The following is a 21,554-nucleotide window of genomic DNA, read 5'->3' on the forward strand; positions in this document are numbered from 1 at the left end:
ACGGGGTCCATGCACTTCCATCCCACAGGTTCCTTTTCCTGCATCATGGCAGTGCTGTGTTACCTGAATATCTTGTACAGATTCTGCTTGAGACAGTGGCTTCTGGCTCAGCCTAGTGGGGTTTGAGTGGGACCTCAGATCTCAGTGTTTGCTCTACTTTGGTTCTTCATCACTGCAAGGGCCACAGAGACAAAAGGGGGAATCTAAGGATTATTATGAAGCCAGGTGTGAAGCTAACAGAGTCTTTGAGACCCCTGTGATTGACAGAGCACAGAGAACCACTGATCTGGGGTGTCCCCTAGAAATGAAAATGTCTCCGTGTTTTTGCTTCGTTGATTTTCATTGATTGGCTCAGGTGACACTTAGTGGCTATTCTCCCTTTTTCTGAATTGCTCACCCACCATTTCACTCTCTCTTTTCTCTTTTTATATAAATCTTTATTTAAGCACCATGATTACAAGCATGTTTGTAGTTGGGTTTCAGTCATAAACAGAATACCCCCTTCACCAGTGCAACATTCCCACCACCAATGCCTCCCTCCTCTCCCACCAGTTCACTCTCTTTTGTTTGTTTGTTTTTGGGTCACACTGGACAGTACTCAGGGTTTAATCCTGGCTCTGCACTTAGAAGTCACTCCTGGCAGGCTTGAGGGACCATATAGGATGCTGGGAATCGAGCCAGAGTTTGTCAGGGGTTGGCTGTGTGCAAGGCAAATGGCCTACCTCTGTGTTACCGCTTCGGCCCCAGTTCACTCTCTTATGACAGAAACTGGGTGCTCTTTACCTCAATCCCATCCTCTTTCTTGCTTCCCATATCCAGTGCATCAAAAAGCCTGTTGCTGTGGAATCTCTAGAATTCATTTTGCCAATTTTCTGCAACTTCTTTATTTTTTCCTCTTAAGAATAGCTTTTTCCCCCTCTTTGTTTTGCTCAACATTATTTCTTTCCCCTTCACCCCCGACCTTTCCCTGCCCTCTGGAAACAGTTTTTAGACAATTTTCTCACAGACTTTGTAAACATGTGACCATCTTTCTTTAGGACCCTTTACGTATTCCCTAGATGAATTAAACTTGTTTCTGTCAGTGTAGTTTAGAAGGCCCTTACAAAAAAAGGGGTTCCTTTCTTTTGCTCTCCTCTATACTCCATATTTCATTCAAATGGATTAATCTGTCAGACATACTACAGGCCTTTCCTTGGCATTTTCTTTTCCCAATTTTAGGAACGCTTTCTGCTTGTTGCCATTAATATCCTTCATATTAACAGTTCTCTGAGAAGCCCTTCGTAAGCTGTTGCTCCCTCCTAATGGCTGGCTTAGGAACCTTCTCCCCTCTTCCAGTAGTATCCAGAAACCTCTTGGAATGCCAGTGTGGTAATTATGACCTGCTTATTCATCTATATCCTTCTGGACTAGGAACCGTTTCAAGGCATGAATTCTTCCTTACTCATTTCTGTATATCCTTGCATGTGACAATACCTGGTTTCCAGCAGGTGGTCGATAAATATCGTTGAACCAACGAATGGAAAAAGTGAACAAGAGGCCACACATTCCAAGAGCTTGAAGCTGTCCCATGAATTGGGCTGAATACATGAACCGTTCACAGAATCAAACTATTTTAGTGATAGGAAGGACTTTGGCAAATACCTCCTGCTGTCTCTCTCTTTCAGAAATGTGAAATAAAGTTGCTTCAGTGGTGTCCTGGAGCTGGTAAGAGGGATGGAACTAGACCACAGACATTTACATGAGCAGATCCTGGAAAGGAAAGGAGGGAAGAGAGGCGAGGGGCCAACTTTTCAGGAGACTTGCCAAGTGGAGCCAAGGCGGAGGGAGGCCCACACCGCAAGGGGGATCCCACAGTCTGAGTGCAAGAGAGAAATTTTGTGGTTGGAAATTCGTGGCACATTCCTGACTGGAGAGTCTCCCTTCAGTGATTGGCTCCTGTGCTCTCTCTCTGTCCTCACACAGTGCCAAGACTGTAAGATTTTCCTGATGACTGGGCATATTCTCCATCTGGATTCTATGGTCGAAACAACCAGAAGTTTCCTGTCCTCTTTGGTTGAGGTGCATGTGACAGAGAGCTGGGGTGGCCAGGTCCACAGTTCTGAGCTAGGCGGGCAGTTTAACATTTCATGCCCTCACTGAGATTTGTAGGTGCCTGGGAGGGAGGGAGCCTAGCCCTCAAGATCTCAGTGTTATATGTCAACAGTAAAATGAGTTTTCTATAATACAGATGGGACAGTGGGGAGAGGTTGGGGTGGGGGTCTGTTCTGAAGCATGGTGAGGTTCATTTGGAAATTTTGAACTGGTGTCACAGTGTTCCTTTTCTGCTTTGCATTTTTCTTCATCATTTGTAGGTTTTTTTTTGTGTATTTATTTGCCTTTTTTTAAAAAAATAATTTTTATTGTGATCAACGTGAATTACAAGTCTCTCACAATAATATTCAAAGTACGTAGTAACACAGTCTGCTGTGCCCTAATTTGACTAATTTTTAAATTCTCCAAGTGGCATATCTGTGATTTAAGTGATAGGTGGAGAGTCTGTAGCTTTCTAGTTTGTGTCTGTGCTTTTCTCTCTCTGCAGAACTAACCACCACATCTGTCTGGGACAGGAAGTGAGTGTTTGACCCTACCTAGGTCAGGGGTGGAAGCTCTGGGTAACAGAGAGTGGAGTGTACCAAATAGGGCAAGTTTATCACTGTACGGTCAGTTCTCTCAGTGTCCTTGAGGTTCTTGGAAATGGACTTCAAGCAAAATGATGTTTAACAAATCCAATTTGACTGTTGCCTAATGGATACAAACAAGAATCAAATTCCTGTGACCCATTAAAAAAAATCACCACCCATACAAGGATCCGAAATAGGCTTAATTGTGAACAGTCATTTATGTTCATTCTCTGACTCACTTGTTATAGTTCTGAGCAGCCAGAACTTGTCCTATCAGTGCAGGGCTCATGGTGGGACCCACTCTGTAAAAAATAATCTTTATATTAACACACACACACACACACACACACACACACACACACACACACACACACACCACTGCCAGGACAACCAAGGCATACTAGTGAGCCTTATGGGCACATCTTTGGGGTTGGGAAGGAAATTGACCGCTAAAGACTCGGGGTCAACTTTCCCCAAAGTGGAAAATATCAACCCCCCTCATACAGGGTGAATTTAGTAGTAGCTTCATGTATGATTGTGGAATGTTAAGTGATATTTTTTTCCTGAAAAAAGGTATGGTTGGTCAAATAAATTTGGGAACCTTTGTTACAGATAGTGGCCCCATCTGGAATCAATTTTTCAATATCAGCTTTTCAATGAAACAATGGAAAATGACATGACATTGTTCAGGGATCTGCTGTATTTCTATACCCACTCTGTGGGTTAATATTTAGTAGACCTTTTAGCTCTTGTTAAATAAACATTAGAAATTACACAGCAGTAAGTTCCAATTTCAGACTGGAACAGACCTCTGCCTCCATTCATTGTTTCTTCTACTGCTAAATCTCCTGTGTCCCCAAGGCTCTCAGCAGAGATATTGTACCTAGCCCTCACCCATTAGCATGCATGGGACTTCAACCCTCTGATAAGGCTCTCTGTTGAATTTTTACAAATTAAGTATGTGCAGGTGACCTCTTAAGATAAGATTATTCTTGCTTTTGTCTCTTCTTTCAATACATCAGCATTGGATCCTAAACCATTTTCAGTCTACTTGATACTTGCCCAATAAAATGACTGGGAAAGGACTGGTGATGCAGTAAGAGTTTCATAAAGAATTAATACCCAGAAGATTCCTGAGACCATAGAATACAAAGTTTTCTAAAACTACCCTTCTATTGTCCCTGAACACGTGTCTGTGAAGAATGCTGACATTATAGACAAGGTCAAAGTCAGCCTGTGCTTGGTAGGTTTGACTAAGGTGAGAGGTAGAGATGCTTCCAGACAGCTGTTCCTAGTAGATATAGTTTATAAACCTCTGCTCTGTTCTAACCCCTCAGTTCATAGAAGAGGAAACTGAGCCACACAGGTGCTTAGCAACACACAAGTGACTAATTAAGAATTTCTTCATATCTGAATTTCTAATATTATTTTATTTCTATTATAAAGAAAAAGTACATATTGAGTGCAAAATTCTGGCTTATTTTGTATACCTCCTCAAGCCAAAATGGTTTCCAATTCTTAGGGGTTGATGGGGAGTTTGGGGCTTAGGACTTCTGGCTTTGTGCTCGGGTATCATTCCTCTTAGTTCTCAGGGAACCATAGACAATGCAAGGGATTCAACTGTGTCAGCTAATTGCAAGGCAAGCACCTTAACCCCTGTACAGTCTCTCCAGCTAGGTTTTCACATTTTTAAAGGTTATATGTACTTAAAAAAAAAAAAAAGGCAAGAGGAACAACAACAGAAACATTAAAGAATGCTGGACAGAGATTGTATGTGACCCACAAAACATAATATATTTACTGTCTGTCTGTTTGCAGAAAAGATTGCCAGGCCAGCTTTACAGGATTCACTACTGCTGATATTAACAGTAATACTATAAGAATTTGGCTTTAAGTAACTTCCAAACATCAGTTTAAAACAAGTTCTGATTGAGTATATTTATATTAGAATTTTAAAAACTTGTATTTCTCGAACTAAATTCTTTAAATTTCCCACTACATTTTCATCTTCCTTTTCCAATATCAGGTTTGGGTGGAAGATTAATTTAGTTTTTATAAAAAGGAAGCCTTGTACTTCAACCAGAAAGCTCTGAGTTCTCCAAGATGAAAAAAGTGGTGTAGTGACTCAGGCAAGAAGTGGGGGTATTTTAAACCACCCTCCTACCTCAAGAAATGAAAAACCAGAGGAACTGGGCCATAAGTATGGAAATGGTCCACTTCCAGAAATGGTGAGATCACTTCCGGAAACAGGGAGCTCACTTCCGGAAATGGCGAGGTCACTTTGGCAAGATGGTGCCATCAGGCAAAGTACCCCAAAGGATTACTTTGAGCCTCTACCTTAGGGTTGAGCCTTTGTAGCAGCTGTGAAACATAGGCCCCAAACTTACCTTTCCACTTGATGCATAACTGTAATCGTTCATGTTTTCTTGGGAAGCAAATAAATGTTTTCTTTGAGCCAAGTTCATAGCGAGGTTGAAAATGAAGCCTGGTTTCTTTTAAGTAGAGTTTGCTTAGGGAAACCCCAAGCCCCATGCTTAGCTGGAAAAACATGAACCACCCCCTTTGTGGTCCTTCAAAGAGAATTCAGTAGGCAAAGCCATTGGATGTAAGGGGTTATTAATATCGTTAACCTTGTTAAGGGGGTGTGAATCTGGAGGGTATCCTGCACATTTGCCCATGCCTTCTTATCTTGGCTGACTTTTGACCTTCCATCTTGGATTTGTATTGTGTATGCCAGAAGGGCAACAAAGGCCACGGAGATAGCCAAGGGGTCAGGGATGCAAGGAGGCCTGAGCCGCTCCCTTCCACTGCTGCATGCCCTGCCCTCCCCCCCCCCCCCCCCCCCCCCCGCAGTGGGTGTTGTGCTGTCAAGGTGGTTCCCGACATCCCTGAGCCCCATTCCTGGGCTCATCTCCCCAGAGGCAAAGTGAATAAGTGCACGTATAGAAAGTGACCCCTTGCTCCCCTGAGTATTGCTTGGGAGACTCATCACCCCACAACAAAAAACAAACAAAAAATTCAATGCATTTGACCTCTGACTAGGCGGCCTGGCACGAAGCCCTGGCAGGAGTAAAGGTTAAAATTGTTGGCCTAAAGCCGGGTTTAAAGCTATCTTTGCATCTGGGTGGGTCTTGTAATTCGCCTCTTTGGTGTCAGAAATTCTTGGGCTTAAAGGATTCTCTGTCATCCCATAGCACCAGTGTCCTCTGTGAATCTGTGGGGGTTGGGGAGCTGCCCTTTCTGGCCTCCCCCTACCCCAATTGTTTTGATAGGTATTTAATCACAAAATAAAAGGCAATTCTGTCTTGTCTCCCATGCTAAAATTTCTATTCCACCCCCCCCCCACCTTTTATCTTCCTGAATATGCCTATCATTTTAGTAAATGAAAGACTTGCTGTGTGAAAATTCTCCTTTGGTATGAGAGTTGAGTTCTAACTGTAATACGCTTCATTAAGAGATGCCTGATGCCAGTGTTTGGTAAAAGTGCCTTCAAAGAAATGTTTCATTATATATGTAAGCTAAGATTTCACGAAGTAGCTATTTCTCTTTAGAGCACTGTTCTTAGACTACATAGTGCATTATTAAGTTATTAAGGCTTTTTGTTGTTGTTGTTAAGTTCTTTTTGAGCTATTAAGAATTTCCCAGTGATTTCAGTGGTTTAGCAATTTATCGTTCATCTTAGAACAGGTATTGGTAATGATGAGATGAAAACATTTATACAAGAGGAAATAAAAGTCAAGGAAGCAGATAATCGACCAATTTATCAGCCTTAGCAGACAATTTTTGTGATAACGCTGGGGTAGCCATGGTAAATTTACTTCTGATTGCTTGAGGGGACAGATTCTATATGCTTTTTGTAACATGGTGGTACATGAAAGGGTGAAGGAGCAAGTCATCAATCCATTGGCTAACCAGTTCTCTTTGGTCTCTGCATTGGCCTTTTGACCAGTAGATTCTTGCTATATTTTGAACTACCCTTAATTGATTTGCTTCAACATAGGTGAGAAGTATATGTTTTTAATCAAGAGATTCCCAAGTAGCTGCCATAATAATAGAATCCTTCTTTTTCTTAATAGTTGACATTCTCCAAATCTTTCATTTAAAAGAAATTGGCTGAACTCTGCAGACAGGCAAAAATGACCTATTTGTCTGCTGTCTTAACTTCCAGCCCTGAGGATTTCACACTGAGCCTTCATTGGGGTCGGTTTTGTACAGAATTCCCAGTTGAGACAAAAATCTACAGAACAAATGGAGGTTGCAGTTTAGAATCCAGGGTTAAAAAAGAAATACAGAAAAAACTGCCTCAAACCTTCATTTATATAAGGAAACAGAGACTCTCTGGCCCCTGGTCAGCCATAAGTGTGTTACTGTCCCTTTAAAGTTGAAGATGCCATTTACCAGAAACTTGCCCTTTGTAACTGCCACAAGATGACAGTTAACCTGGGGGTAAAAAAAGCCCTGGTCTTAAGTGCTGGGGTGGGCTGGTGTGGGATGGGGGGGACCTGTAGGGGCATATGAGGAAACTAGGCCACTCCTATTGGATGGTTGCTGCCTGATTGCTGGAGAAACTGTTTACCGGACTCCCAGCGTTAGCAGTCTTTCCCTGAACCTCCTACTGATCCAGGCCCTAACACTAACAGTTCAAATTTAAATATATTTGTTTGGACGTACTGATATAACAGAGTACACCAAATTGGGAGTGGTTTAGCTAACAGAAATGGATTGCCCTAATCTGAAAATCAGAAGTAAAGATGAAGGTCCATACGCTCTGTAAACTAGAGAGTAAAAACTGTTGTAGGGGGCTGGAGAGAGAGCATGGAGGTAAGGCGTTTGCCTTTCATGCAGAAGGACGGTGGTTCAAATCCCCGGCATCCCATATGGCCCCAAGAGCCTGCCAGGAGCGATTTCTGAGCATAGAGCCAGGAGTAACCCCTGAGTGCTGCCATGTGTGACCCAAAAACCAAAACCAAAAACAAAACTGTTATAGATCTTTCTGGTAGTTATTGGTTTGTGGGGGGTACAACAATAGTTTTCACATGATGTTGTACCTGCATGCCTAGGTGTTTGCCTAGTATTCAGTAGTCCCTTTTCATAATTACCTCAATCCTATTGGCTTAACCTCATGACCTCATCTTAACTTGATTAGCAAACATCCCATTTCCAAATAAGGTCACATTCACAAGTACTGGGGGTTAGGGTTTCAACATCTTTGGCACAGGGTGGTGTGTGTATGTGTGTGTATGAGTGTGCAATTCAGCCTGTGTTGCTAAGTCTCATCTTTTCTCTGCACATTTTTCTTTTTGGGTCACACCCGGGGGTGGCGCTCAGGGGTTAGTTACTCTTGGCTCTTCGATCAGAAGTCACTCCTGGCAGGCTTGGGGAACCAAATGGGATGCTGGGATTCAAACCGGGGTCCGTCCTGTATTGGCTGCATGCAAGGCAAACGCCTTATCACTGTGCTATTGCTCCAGCCCTCAATTTCTGCATATTTTAATGTTGGCTTTGCATGATTATTCATCCAACACATGTTTATTGGAAGCCAGTTGTGTTCCAAGTCTTTTTCTAGAATCATTTTTTCATTTAATGAGGATGAGTTAGGATTTCATGTTGATAACTCTGGTCTTTGGACCAGGACACTGAACTGATATCCTATTTCTGCTTGTAAATCATTGTTGGAACTCAACTTTGGGACTTGGGGCAAATCATTGGTCATCTCTGCTTCCTCTACCCCCACCTCCAGACTACTTACTCCTTGGGCTTACGTCTCCATGACTTTCACATTGATAAAATAGTTCCTATAGCCAATTTCAATTCAATAAATCGAGTTGATAATAGTAACAATGAATGCTTAACTCCTCTCCCTCCAATGTGCTTGACCTGTGCTGGTACTTTCTTCCCTCAGATCTTGTTTTTCTATTTGAGTCCATGTTTCTCCAAAGCTGAGTTTGCAGTGAAACATGGTGGTCTTCATAGAGAATCCACTTTACTGCAGGATTTGTGGCAAATACCTGAGTCAGTTAGGTAGGAACAAGCATGACTATTGTGTGGAGAAGAATTCACTTGCACAACAGAATTCACTTCAAACTGAATGGTGGGGTTTCCTGGAAGGAGCTCTATTTCCATCTCCCGTCCTCCTGGGTGCAATTCTTGACGTTGGCCACTAGGGAACATTTGGTGAGAAAGTTTGTAAAACAGACTCATCCTACTAACTCCGATGAGAAAAATAGTACTGCTCTTTGGAAATTTGAAAGTCGTTCCCTTTTCCAACACATGGCTCCCTTCCCACCCCCATCGCACACATACCATTTGAAACTTGTGTGCTACTATGAAACTTTCTGTAAGCTGAGACAGTGTATAGTGAAGAAGCTATGACCAATAATTTATTATGGAAAAAATTTGAACATTCCCAGACTCCTAACTCACTGACCAAGTAACACAGAAGACCTCAAACCCCATTTTGTTTAGCTTCTGTAGAGGAATTAACACACATCTCTGTACTTTATCTGCTCAGTGGGGAAACCCTCGTGGCCTGGGGCATTACTGCTTTTACAATGGCCTCTCGCCACCAGTCTAACATTCTTTGTGCTTTTCACCTTTTATAGTAGAAGCAAAAGTCCTCCTCTGAGCTTTTCTGTTAGCAAAAACTGGTACTAATGTCGGCCTTTTGTCAGAGGAAAATGGCATGATGCCAATCTTTGAAAAGTGGGGATACCTGTGCTGCCTTTCCAATTCTTCCTCATTCATGCAGTTAACAAATAACACTGGTATACTGGCTTTATGCTGGTCCCATTCTATGTGTTGAGGAAAAAGTCCTTTTTCTCATAAACCTGTTTGAGGGGAGACCTGAGGTAGTAAGGGGAATTGGCCATCTGGCAGTTTTGGAGGACAGAAAAAATTTCAGGGAGGAGATATAGTGTATGCAAAGGCTCTGAGGAAGAGGATTTTTTTTTTTTTAATTAACAAGGGAAGGAGTTAAGAGTGTCAGAGATCATGTAGGCCTTGAGTTCCAGATAAGGTTTGAAGTCAATGAAAAGTGACAAGATTTGGGATGTACATTGAAGGTAAACTCTGTGAAGATTCACTCACCAAGGAGGGGGATATGCTTTTAAAGGGAGCATCTTGATGAAGGAATTTGGGCGATTCCTTGGTCAGTGACTATAATGAGAAATTTTGTATTATCATAGTGCAACTCTCTTAGACCCTGCTTGGTCTTTCTCTGAGGCTGCAACATGAGTGAGCTGTGTCTTCCAGCCTCTTGTTTTCCTTTTGGCCATTCGAAGCAATCCTTTGGGAACCCGGTCAGACCCAGGAGCCCTCCTGCTATCCTGGTCAGCAGCACTTATTTATTCCCTCTAGACTTCCCCCCTTTCCCCTTTGCTCAGCCACCTGCTCCTCAGTTGGACTGGCCATAGGAATTTGGTGCCTTCTCCACACGTGCCGTTCTTAAATTTTCTCTCATCCATGCTGACAGCAGTTGGGTGCCTAGGCATGGATGCTTCTTTCCATAACAGACCTCGAATGCTTTGTGGTATGGAGCCAACCCCTGGCCTGTGCATTGAGCTGAGAACTGTGTTCCAGAAAGGCCTGTGTGTCCTGCATTACTGCTGTGGCTTTCAGGCTACCAAGACAATATGTAAACCTTGGAAGGTAAAAATTTGCCTCCCTGAGGCTATGTTTCATGCTTTCTACAATCAGATTGGTGCAACCTGATGTTCAGTATACTCTTATGAAATAGCAGCAAGGTCCTTGTTTTTGTTTTCTGGTGTCTCTGCTTCCTCTTCTTCTGTGACCCACATGGAGCCCATTGTGGACCTGTCCTCTGGTGTCTGTGATAAGTCCAGGGAGGGAAACATGACCTCCTATGAGCCAATCCTCATAGGAGAGGCCAGTGACCTTTCTCTGTTTCAGCCTCCTGGGAAAGGTGATTTGGAGGATGAGGCCAACCTCAGATGCAAAGGATAAAGAGCCCAGCTGGTGTTTTCTCCAGCCTGGCTGCTGCCAGCTTCATTATGTCGAGCTCTGTGTTTGGGGTTGGGGTAGGTATGGAACTTATGGGCTCTGTTGACTCTTCTAGATTCTGGGGCCCAATTAGCCTAGTAGGGGCAGGTTTCAGACCAGAACTAAAAAATGGCTAGCCAGGGAGATCCTACATCTTCTGGTGTTTAGAATCCCTCAGATGCTTCCATTGCCAAACAAGTTACACAGTGGGTAAAATCTGCTCTTCCTGGAGCTGTATATGATGTGTTTGGAAAATGTGAACTACAAAGACGAACAAGTGTGTTCCTTATCTAGTCTAATTCCGCTGAATATTAGTCTTACCCACCCCAGCTCGATTGCTTTCTTGATAATTTGCAGAGGAGCAAGCTTGCTTGTAAGTGAATTTTTAGTGCTGTGTGTGAAAATTGCCCTCATCCTTCCAGGTCCATTTCTAAAGCCACCTGCGTCTTTGGAATGACTCTGTCCTTCAGTTTGGCACACACAGCCCTGCTCTGTTGTTGGGCGGTCAGTCACCCTTCCCTGCTGCTCAGAGTCTCTGGAGCCAGAGGCTGTTGCATCCTCAAGAAGAGTCCCCTGTTCTGAGTAAATGCCTGGGAAAGATCTGCTGAGTGAAATCATTTATTAGCATTGCTTCTGTTACTGTCTTTTTTCCTTTTGCACACACAAAGTGACTCCTTGACAAGTCACTTTGTATAGAATCGCCTTCCATATCACTGATAATACTGAGAGAGATGCTGGCCTTAAAAGAGATATAAGGGGCCCCAGGAGATAGTACAGGGGGTCAGGCACATGTAGTCATCCCTGGATCAATGATTCCTGAAGCACTGTAGGGTGCAGCTTCACAGTCTCCTAGCACTGCTGTCTGTGACCCCTTGAGCTCTTGAGTCTCATAGGGCTGCGAACCCTGGCACTGCAGGACCCCTGCAGAGAACCTCATCCTCTGGCCATGGCATGCAATTGCCAACCCAGTTGGCTGAGAATTTCTTGGAGGGGCCCTGCTTCCCTCTGAGCACCCCCTGAGAGCCTGTCCACCCTAAGAAATGGAATGTAGATAGTTTAGCTGTAGGCGTGGGTTAGATGTTGAAGGAAAACTTGACATTTTTTTTTTACCGGAAACTGGGCTAGAAGACTTCTGGGTAGATTCCAGGTGGACATATTGGTGAGGAAAGGTGCCGACGATTAGAGGTTCGACCAGAAGGCAATGCCATGGAGGCCAGTCCTGAGATATTGAACATTGGTGTTTGAAACTGTCCTTTAGATTTCTGTGGATGGGTGGGATTGATCCATGCGGAATGGTTTGTGGGTAGATTTGGAAATGGGGCTTTTTTTTTTTTTTTTCCAGTTTTTTTTGGTCACACCGGCAGTGCTCAGGGGTTACTCCTGGCAGGCATGGGGGACCATATGGGACACCGGGATTCGAACCAACCACCTTTGGTCCTGGATCGGCTGCTTGTAAGACAAACGCCGCTGTGCTATCTCTCAGGGAAATGGGGCTTTTAAGGCTGCTGTCTATACCAGCTTTAACCTCAGCTAGAAGATGTGGCAATAATCGGCGTCTGACTTAGATCCTTTTCTCTCTGGTCCCAGCTTCCTGAATGAGGATGTCCTGAGTTGAGTATTTGCCCCATGAAATGTTCCTGATTGAAACTGTCCAGTTGGAAGGGAAGTGCGTTGGAGAGGAAAAAAAAAAACCGGGGTGTCAGTGTAGGGGGGAACATAGTGAGTTGTGCATATCAAATTACCAAGTTTCTGAATTATAAACAAACATGTTAGGTAGTGGGATTTTGTTTTGTTTTCTCCCAAAGGAGAAATAGTCACCACATGGAAACAAAATGTATTCAGCATATTTTCATTTTGTAATTGCACTCTGTCTATTCTTAATTCTTGGAGCTTCGGATATAAAGTGAAAACAAAACAAAACAAAACAAAACACCAAAACAGATGCTTGTGGAAAGCCGGCAGGGCAAGTGACTGTAAACCTGGCAACCAGAGACACAGGTTGTTGCAAAATTAGCAAGGGAAGCGGCTTCCTATGCTGGAGGTTAAAAATAATGTCTCCTGCAGGAAGTATTTCCATTGGCTGCCCAGAGGCTTTCCCAAGCCTGGGGAGGCAAGCTATGGACCCCATGGTCCCCGTGGGCAGGAAGCCTTTGTGAGGCCTTAGGCCAGTGACAGGAAATGTGGAGAGTCTGGAGCACAAATGAGAGGTGGGGGTGAGAAGAGAGAGAGGAGAGAAAGAACAAGAGAGAGAGCAAGAAAGAGAGGGAGAGACAGACAGACAAACAGACAGACAGACAGACAGACAGACAGACAGACAGGAGCACAGCCTGGCTTGCTCTGAAGTTTGCACTGACCACCAGATTCATCCTGGAATTGCAGACACACTTTGCTTTGAGTTCCCCATTTGTTGGTGTTTTTTACCCCAAAGGTCCCCCAACCCAAGGGAGCCCTGATCCCTAAATCAGTTACAGCCTTCCAGAAAAATCACCTTGATGGAGCTGACTGTGAAATTGAGAGCTGACCAGAAGGAGGATAAATGCATAGTTGTGTAAGCAAACTTCAGTGACAGCTCAACTGTTTTGTGCGCTAACAACTTACATTTTTTTCATGAATTTCTGTCCCATCAAATTTTCCTTTGATGGAGAGGGTGTGAAGTGGGAGAGAGGGACCACAGCCAGTATTGAGCTTACTTTATATTAAGCTTACTCCTGACTCTGTGCTCAGGGGTCTATGTGTGGTGCTGGGGATTGTACTTGGATCAGTTGTCTGCAAGGCAAATACCTAAACCCTTGTTTTATCTCTCTGGCCCATGTCTCTGCTCTTTTGTATTTATTTTTTGAAAAATCACCTCACCTTTTTGCTCAGATGACATCAGAATAATTTCAGGTATGTTTCAGCCTTGAGTTTCTGGTCTCTTTCTGGGTCATGCATTAACATTATTTGGTGGTTTTATAACTTGGATAGTCTCAATTTCAGTAACAATATCTTCAGAAAAGTGATTAATAATAGAATCTTAGGAGCTTAAAGATATTTTTTATGTATCAAAGTTTTCTTAAAGTTCAGAAATAGGGATTTCAAAAATCATATGTAATGAATGGAGAATAGAATAGTTGAAAAATATGCAGATATTACAGCATATGATGTTTTGGAGAAATACTTAGTTTGCATGTTTGCTTATTGGGAGCTTGTGTTTTGGCAGGGTGTGGAAAGTGACTTTCTAGTAGGCTTCGTTTGAGAAGGTGGGGGCCTCTCTATTCTCTTACAATGGAGCTAGAACCTAAATTGACATACCTACCTGGGCACATTTGTTCTTTGTTTTGTGTTTGTTTGTTCGTTTTTGGGCCACACCTGGCTGTGCTCTGGGGTTGCTCGTAGCTCTGTGCTCAGAAATTGCTCCTGATGGGGCTGGAGCAGTGGCGCAGCGGGAGGGCGTTTGCCTTGCATGTGTCTGACCTAGGATGTACCGCAGTTCGATCCCCCGGCGTCCCATATGGTCTCCCAAGCCAGGAGCGATTTCTGAGCAACATAGCTAAAAGTAACCCCTGAGCATCACCGGGTGTGGCCCAAAAACCAAAAAAAGAATTGCTTCTGGTAGGCTCGGGGTACCATATGAGATGCCAGGGATCCAATGCGGATTGGCCACATGCAAGGCGAATACCCTATCCACTTTGCTATCACTTCAGCCCACATTTGGAAGGAAAGGGTTCTTGCACATGAGTATTCTTTTTTTTTTTTTTTTTTTTTTTTAGTTTTTTGGGCCACACCCGGAGGTGCTCAGGGGTTACTCCTGGCTGCTCAGAAATAGCTCCTGGCAGGCACGGGGAACCATATGGGACACCGGGATTCGAACCAACCACCTTTGGTCCTGGTTCGGCTGCTTGCAAGGCAAACGCCGCTGTGCTATCTCTCTGGGCCCATGAGTATTCTTAATCACAGAAGGGACCGAAACAAAATGTCTAAGGCACTTTCCCAGTAATGTGAAGATTTTGTAGGCATTTAGATAAACTTTGGACATGCTGTGGCAGAAGAAACATATTAGAGGGAAGAATGGAAAAAAGAAAAGTTTTTTTCTGGGTGATTTTTTTGTGGAGAATGGAAGGAGGGAGGGCAGGATAGAGCTGTTGTTCATAGTCTTCTAAAAGTTGCCATTTTGAGAACATCTGGCAGAGGTGCAGGGGGACTTTGACTGGTGGACAAAATATTGAGAGATTTGGATTCTTGCATCTGTAGCTACCCACCAGTTAGCAGCTTTTCATCAGAGCATTTCACTGTGTTAGTAAAACATCAAGAATGGACTTATTCTGATGTTTGTGGTTCTATGGTTCTATGTACTTTGTTAACTGACCCTTAACATACTGGTTCTAGTTCACTCTTCTAGGTCTCTTCTAGTCTGTGTCTTTAATTTGAACTATGGCTATTAATAAGTATCACGAAGCATTAGTAAATAGATGTCTTGGAGGAACATAATTTTTTACTCTGGTGGTTTTTACATCTTTTTCTACTCTTACTCTTTTCTGGATCTTTCCCAGGTGATGTGACTGAAAGGTGAAAGATTGATCAGGAATCAAAAAAATGGAGGTTTGCCAGAGGAAAATAAATGTAGCTGATTGTTGAAACACAGGTGGATGGTGGATGGTCTGGTGTTTGGTTAAGAGCATCTCTTGAAGGAACATTAAGAGAATTGAGTAGTTCAGACCCGCCTATTTCAGAAAAGATGAAAAATATTGAAATCAAGTGGGAAGAAGGAAATGGGACAGATCACAAGGAACCAGACTGTCTTTAGCTGAGAAAATTCAATTCTAGCTGCCTTTTTTCCCCTAGCAAATTCCACTTGATATTTTACATTTTCTTGATAACTTAATAACAAATCTCAGGAAGGAGTTGCCGAACTTTAGCATAGTGAAAGGGAATTTGTCATTTGTGACATTTCTTCTCTAAATAGCATGAGAAGATCAATGTATTAGCTTGTAGTTCATGTGTTCCTCATTCTAGCTCTTTCTTTTCAAAAGAAAGACACAGCCTGTCATTGAACAAGATTTGGCCTGGCAGAGAATGTTGGTTCATCCTTCACCTATTGAAAAATTTAAATATTGATTATTCAGCTATAGAATTTTGCTGGGGACCAATATTGGGTACTGGGTGGTGTGGGAGACGCAGATGATAAAACAGGGCCTGCCTTCAAGGAACACCTTTCTAGAAGGCAAGCGGATACCAGGTAGATACTTTAGAGTGATGGAAAAATCAATGTAAAAAACTCTGGAGCCTCGAGCCTGTACTCAGATCTGTCTGTAATCTAACTGCTGACCACCTACTCAGCTACCAGCATTTCTCACCTGACTTCTGTCTTCCAGCCTCCCATCAAAGTCTCAGCTCCCATCTTTCCCCCTGTGATTTGATTCAAACAGAGCTGCTAGAGCTGAATTTCAGAGGGTTCCTGTAAAATAACTTCCATCATAGTTCTCTTCTGCCCCATGTGCCAGCTGGCCCCTGATGCTAAAAACCTTTCAGTAGTTCACAGTGTCTGTCTGACCTTCTTGATAGCATAGCTCCTCTGTGATTCTCTATCTCTGTCTTTCTCTGTCTCTGTCTCTCTATCTGTATCTCTCATTCTCCTCTTTCTCTCTCTCTCTGACTTCTCTACTGTTCAGTCATCCTCTCTCTACCCATACTGGCTTTTATCCATTCAGGGATAAACCACATATTGGGTTGTTCAAGCCATGTAAAGTTATGTTTCCAACCTGGGCCTTTACATTGTCTCCCTCTGCCTAGAAAACTGGCCCAGAGCTAGTTGCATAAACAGCTCCTCGATTCTCTGCTCAAATGTCATGGCCCCAGTGAAGCCACATTCTCACTGCCCTACTTAGCATGGCAGTTCACCTTCTTCCCATCTTCCTTGGCCTGCTTGCTGCCTTTTATATCATTTATCCTAGGGGAATAAATATCTCTCCCTCTACTGCAACACCAACTACAAGCTCTTTGTTTTTGTCCCATCTTGTTCAATCTTGTTCAAAAAATTTTGTACCACTCTTGTTCAAAAAATCCTTGCAGTGATCTAGAACCAGCTCAGCATGCTGCATTATGATTTGTTGCAGGAGTGAATGAGATTTGATGTAGGGGGCACAAATACTGTGAGTTGTCTGGAGAATTTTTGAGCTGAGTGTGGAAGGAGGAAGAGAATTGGATAGTCAAGTTTTCTGTGGAAAGTCATAGTAGGCTGAAGGCTTTTTGCTTCTCTGGAGTGAAGGTAGAAAAACATCAAAGGTCAAGAATGCTCTGGATGGAGCTGGAGAGATAGCACAGTGGTAGGGAATTTGTCTTGCACATGGCCAGCACAGAAAAGGCCCAGGTTCTATTCCTGGCATTTCATATGGTCCCTTGAGCCTGCCAGGAGCAATTTCTAAGCACAGAGCCAAGAATACCTCTGAGTGCCATCGGGTATGGCCCAAAAACCCAACCCCCAAAAAGAGCTCTGGAATGGCCAGCAACCCACATAGACTGACACTTGGGGGCTAGAAGAAAGGCAGAACTGGAAAGATAAATAAATGGATGGCAGAGGACCCAAGGGGTTTCAGCATGGGGCACAGTTGTTGGCCATCACCTGAGGGACAATGACTGGCATGGTTTTTTGTTTGTTTGTTTGTTTTTGTTTTTTGGTTTTGGGGTCACACCCAGCAGTGCTCAGGGGTTACTTCTGGCTCTGCGGTCAGAAATCGCTCCTGGCAGGCTTGGAGAACCATATGGGATGCTTGGATTTGAACCACCATCCTTCTGCATCTAAGGCAAACGCCTTACCGCTGTGCTATCTCTCAGGCCCCATGACTGACATGTTGGCTCCAGAGATGACCATCTCTAACAGGCAGCACATGTTACCCAATAAAGACATGTCAAGGGCTCGAACCATGAGAGCTGGCTTTATATAATACTTAGCAGTCGGTGAATCAGGGCCCTGCAAATCCAGGATTCAATTTCCATAACAATGGGGTGAAGTGAGTCAGGCAAGTATTGACATTTTCTGATAACTAATTAAAAATGCTACTTCTGGGCTGGAGCAATAGAATAACAGGTAGGGCACTTGCCTGGCATGCAACCAACCTGGGTTTGATCCTTGGTATCCCATATAGTCCCCTGAGCCTTCCAGGTGTAAAATAAAATAAAGCAATTTCTACTAAACTAATGAAGTGACTTTTCTAGCTCATGGAATTAGGAAATGGAGAAGCTACTTCCCTTTTCTTGTGTCCTATATTCTGGGACTCCGGTCATGTGGCCTCTTTGCCAGGCTCCCCCCAGATTGAAGGTGTCTGCTGTTTGCTTTAACCAGGGCTGTGAGTTCTTCCCATTTCCTCTTGCCCCTGTTCCTCTCTTCCCAGATCCGTATCTCTTTCCCCCTTTCCAAGTCCAATTGGCCTGACGAAAGAGTGAGCAGGCTCCTCAGAGGTCACAGGTGGGCTTGTCTCTGACCTTGGCCTGTGTGGCATTTGCCAAGGCTGCTGAAATCTGCCCTAATTTGGTTCTGGGGTGGCGGGGAGGAGGGAGCATGCCAAGCCCTTCCTTTGAATGTCTGCTTGCTGCTCGCTCTGGGAGTAAACCCCGTCTTCTTGATTCCCCCCAGATGTTAGTAGGCAGGACGAGGCGGAGGGCGAACTCAGCGAGGGAGAGCCGTGGTATGGTAACTCCTCGGAGACCCCATCGGAAGCATCCTATGGCGAAGTCCAGGAGAACTACAAGCTGTCGCTGGAGGACCGGATCCAGGAGCAGTCCACGTCCCCGGACACCTCCCTGGGCAGCACCACGCCCAGCAGCCACACTTTGGAGCTGGTGGCCCTGGACGGTGAGGTCCTGCGAGACTCTCTGCAGTGTCAGGACCACCTGTCTCCCAGTGTGTCTTCTCTGTGCGACGACGACCCTCCAGGCTCCAACAAGCCCCTGAGCAGTAACTTGAGGCGGCTGCTGGAGGCCGGTTCCCTCAAACTTGACGGCACGGCTGCTACGGCCAATGGCAGGGTGGAGTCGCCAGTCACTGTGGGCTCGAACCTGTCCTTTTCCCCACCGTCTCACCACGCTCAGCAGCTCAGTGTTCTGGCCCGGAAGCTGGCCGAGAAGCAGGAACCCAACGACCAATACACTCCAAGTAACCGTTTTCTGTGGAGCCAAGGTAAGTGGTTGCCCAACTCAACCACCACCTGCAGCCTGTCCCCGGATTCCGCCATCCTCAAACTGAAAGCTGCAGCCAATGCCGTTCTGCAGGACAAGTCTCTCACCAGGACCGAGGAGACCGTGCGATTTGAGTCCTTTTCCTCCCCTTTTAGCGCCCAGTCGGCCAGTTCCACGCTGGCTGCTTTATCCAAGAAAGTCAGTGAGAGAAGCTTGACTTCCGGGCAAGAGCATCTCCCTCCGGCCAGCTCCTTCCTCTCCCTGGCATCCATGACCTCCTCGGCAGCCCTTCTGAAAGAGGTGGCAGCTAGGGCCGCGGGCAGCCTGCTGGCCGAGAAAGCATCCCTGGTGCCTGAGGACCCTCTGCCGCCACCGCCTTCAGAGAAGCCAGAGAAAGTCACGCCGCCACCTCCACCGCCGCCTCCACCGCCGCCGCCACAGTCCCTGGAATTACTGTTACTCCCCGTCCCTAAGGGAAGAGTTTCCAAACCCTCCAACTCAGGTATGGAATCTTTTCTTTCAATCACCTGTAAGTTGCGATTGTGCCTTCAGTGTCTTTTATGGGGAGTGGGGGACTCTATATCTGGGGATTTCAAAGGAGCAGCAGAAATGCTTTCAGGAGACCTCGGTGAGGTCTTTCCCATCTGAGATCCAATCATTTCACGCATTGCTTTGTGTTGGAAAGGTGAGGAGTAATCAAGGAGACAGGTGGTGGTCTCTCTCTCTCTCTCTCTCTCTCTCTCTCTCTCTCTCTCTCTCTCTCTCTCTCTCTCTCTCTCTCTCTCTCTCCTTCTCTCTCCCCCTCCCTCTCCCCTCCCTCTCTCTCACTCTCTTTCTCCTCTCTCTCTCCTTTTCTCCTCTTTCTCCTCTTTCTCCTCTCTCTCTCTCCCCTCCCTCCCTCTCTATCCCCCCTCCCTCTCCCTCCCCCCTCCATCCTTGGTTTTTCCTACCCAAGTTTAGTTGTGGTCCCTAGAAGACGGTGTATTTAAGGGCAAAGAGATTCCAGGGAGTGTTCTGTGTCCCTCAAACCTAGTGGTCAGGGGACAGGGTGTCATCGTCTCCCTTACGACATTTGGACAATTGCCTAATCAGACATGACTGTCATCATTGATCCCAGCCTGGATTATTGTGGTTGCATCTTTGTTATTTGTGTGTGTGTGTGGGTGGGGGAGAATCTGAGTTTTTTTATTGATCATACCGTAGAGCTTGTCTCTTAAGAATGCTCTTGAGGGCCCGGAGAGATAGCACATCGGCGTTTGCCTTGCATGCAGCCGATCTAGGACCTAAGGTGGTTGGTTCGAATCCCAGTGTCCCATATGGTCCCCCATGCCTGCCAGGAGCTATTTCTGAGCAGACAGCCAGGAGTAACCCCTGAGCACTGCCGGGTGTGGCCCAAAATCAAAAAAAAAAAAAAAAGAATGCTCTTGAATATTGTCATTCTGGCCGTATTCCCAGGCAAAGGCTTTATTTTATTCCAATTCACTCAGAGTCTGAAGGGCAGTGCATGGGGAAACTTTGAATCAGATGTTTCCTTCCTGGGAGTCTTTTGCAAAGACTTGTCTGACAGAAAACCTTGACTTTCATCACTGTTTTGCTGAAGGAGAGCGTTAGTCAGGGGAGCTCCCACAGTTGGAGCATAGTCTCTTGGACCATGGTGTTTTGAAAGTGTCTCTGACCAATACCTGATCCCAGGGCTGGATGAATGGATGTCAGTTCAGATGTCTCTGGAGGAATCCCGCCCAACTGAGACAGGAAGTAGGTTCTGTGTCCTCCTCAATATCAACTGTGTCTGGTCAATTTTTGATTCTTTGCAGTCAGACAAATGGAGAGCACTTAACACAGTTGGTAATTGAACAGTCGCAGCTAACTTCCTCTTGGTGCATTTAGGACAAATTTCCATTTAAATTGCCCAGTGAACTACAGGCACTAGTTATAATTCCTTTTTAAAAAGTATGTAAAATAGCCCTATTAGAACTGGGAAAATGGTTATCTGAAACTTTTACATGATCCAAACTGTGTGTGTCCGAGTTTTAGATGTGTCGATTAAAATCCTGCCACATCGATCAATTCTTAGTTTTATGTCTCCTTTCTTCTCACCTGCCACCTGGTGAAATCAGGAGAAATGGCTCCAGAGAGGAAACAAGGGAAAGAGTAGGGAGGAGCTGGAGAATTAGTTATGAAATTCGTCATGCCTGGTTTCTAGAAATTTCATGCTGGTATAGCACCAGAGAGGTGTGGCAGTGTGTAAAATGTTAATATCATAAGTTTCTATATCTGATCATTGTATGCATGTATTAATGAGGTTTGCACTATAGATTCATCTGGACAATAACTATTTGGAAGAGCTTTTATTTAAATTAAAAGCTTGAGCCAGCATGATAGTACAGCAGGTAAGGTGTTTGCCTTACACGCAACAGACCAGATGGGATCCCTGGCGTTCCATATGGTCCCCCAAGCACTGCCAGTAGTAATTCCTGAGTGTAGAGTTAGGTGTAACCTCTGTGCATCACCAAGTATACTCCTTCAAAAAAAAAAAAAAAAAGAAGAAGAAAAAAATTAAAAGCTTTTATTAAAAATGACCAATTAATTTTACTTGACCTGAATGACTGATGAAGCTACTTCTAAAGATCCTCTGTAGCAACTTCCTCATTTTTATAGTGTCTTCAGTGTAATCGGCAACAGTTGTGAAATGTAATTTTCTGCTTAGGTGAGTGGATGCCTGTTAAGATAAGTTAAGTAAGATGA

The 21,554-nt window shown here is 44.5% G+C and overlaps 1 protein-coding gene across 2 annotated transcripts in view; it reads left to right on the forward strand.

Moving 5' to 3' along the window:
• The window catches only part of ZNF827 (zinc finger protein 827), a 174,523-nt gene that overhangs the window by 17,453 nt on the left and 135,516 nt on the right, over window positions 1–21,554 (forward strand). For both annotated transcript variants that reach the window (XM_049769979.1, XM_049769980.1), the window contains exon 2: window positions 18,268–19,311. In XM_049769979.1, coding sequence (XP_049625936.1) covers window positions 18,268–19,311 — 1,044 coding nt within the window. The remainder of the gene's footprint in view (window positions 1–18,267; window positions 19,312–21,554) is intronic.

The sequence above is a fragment of the Suncus etruscus genome, chromosome 3, assembly GCF_024139225.1.
Source record: "Suncus etruscus isolate mSunEtr1 chromosome 3, mSunEtr1.pri.cur, whole genome shotgun sequence".
NCBI classification, from domain to species: domain Eukaryota; kingdom Metazoa; phylum Chordata; class Mammalia; order Eulipotyphla; family Soricidae; genus Suncus; species Suncus etruscus.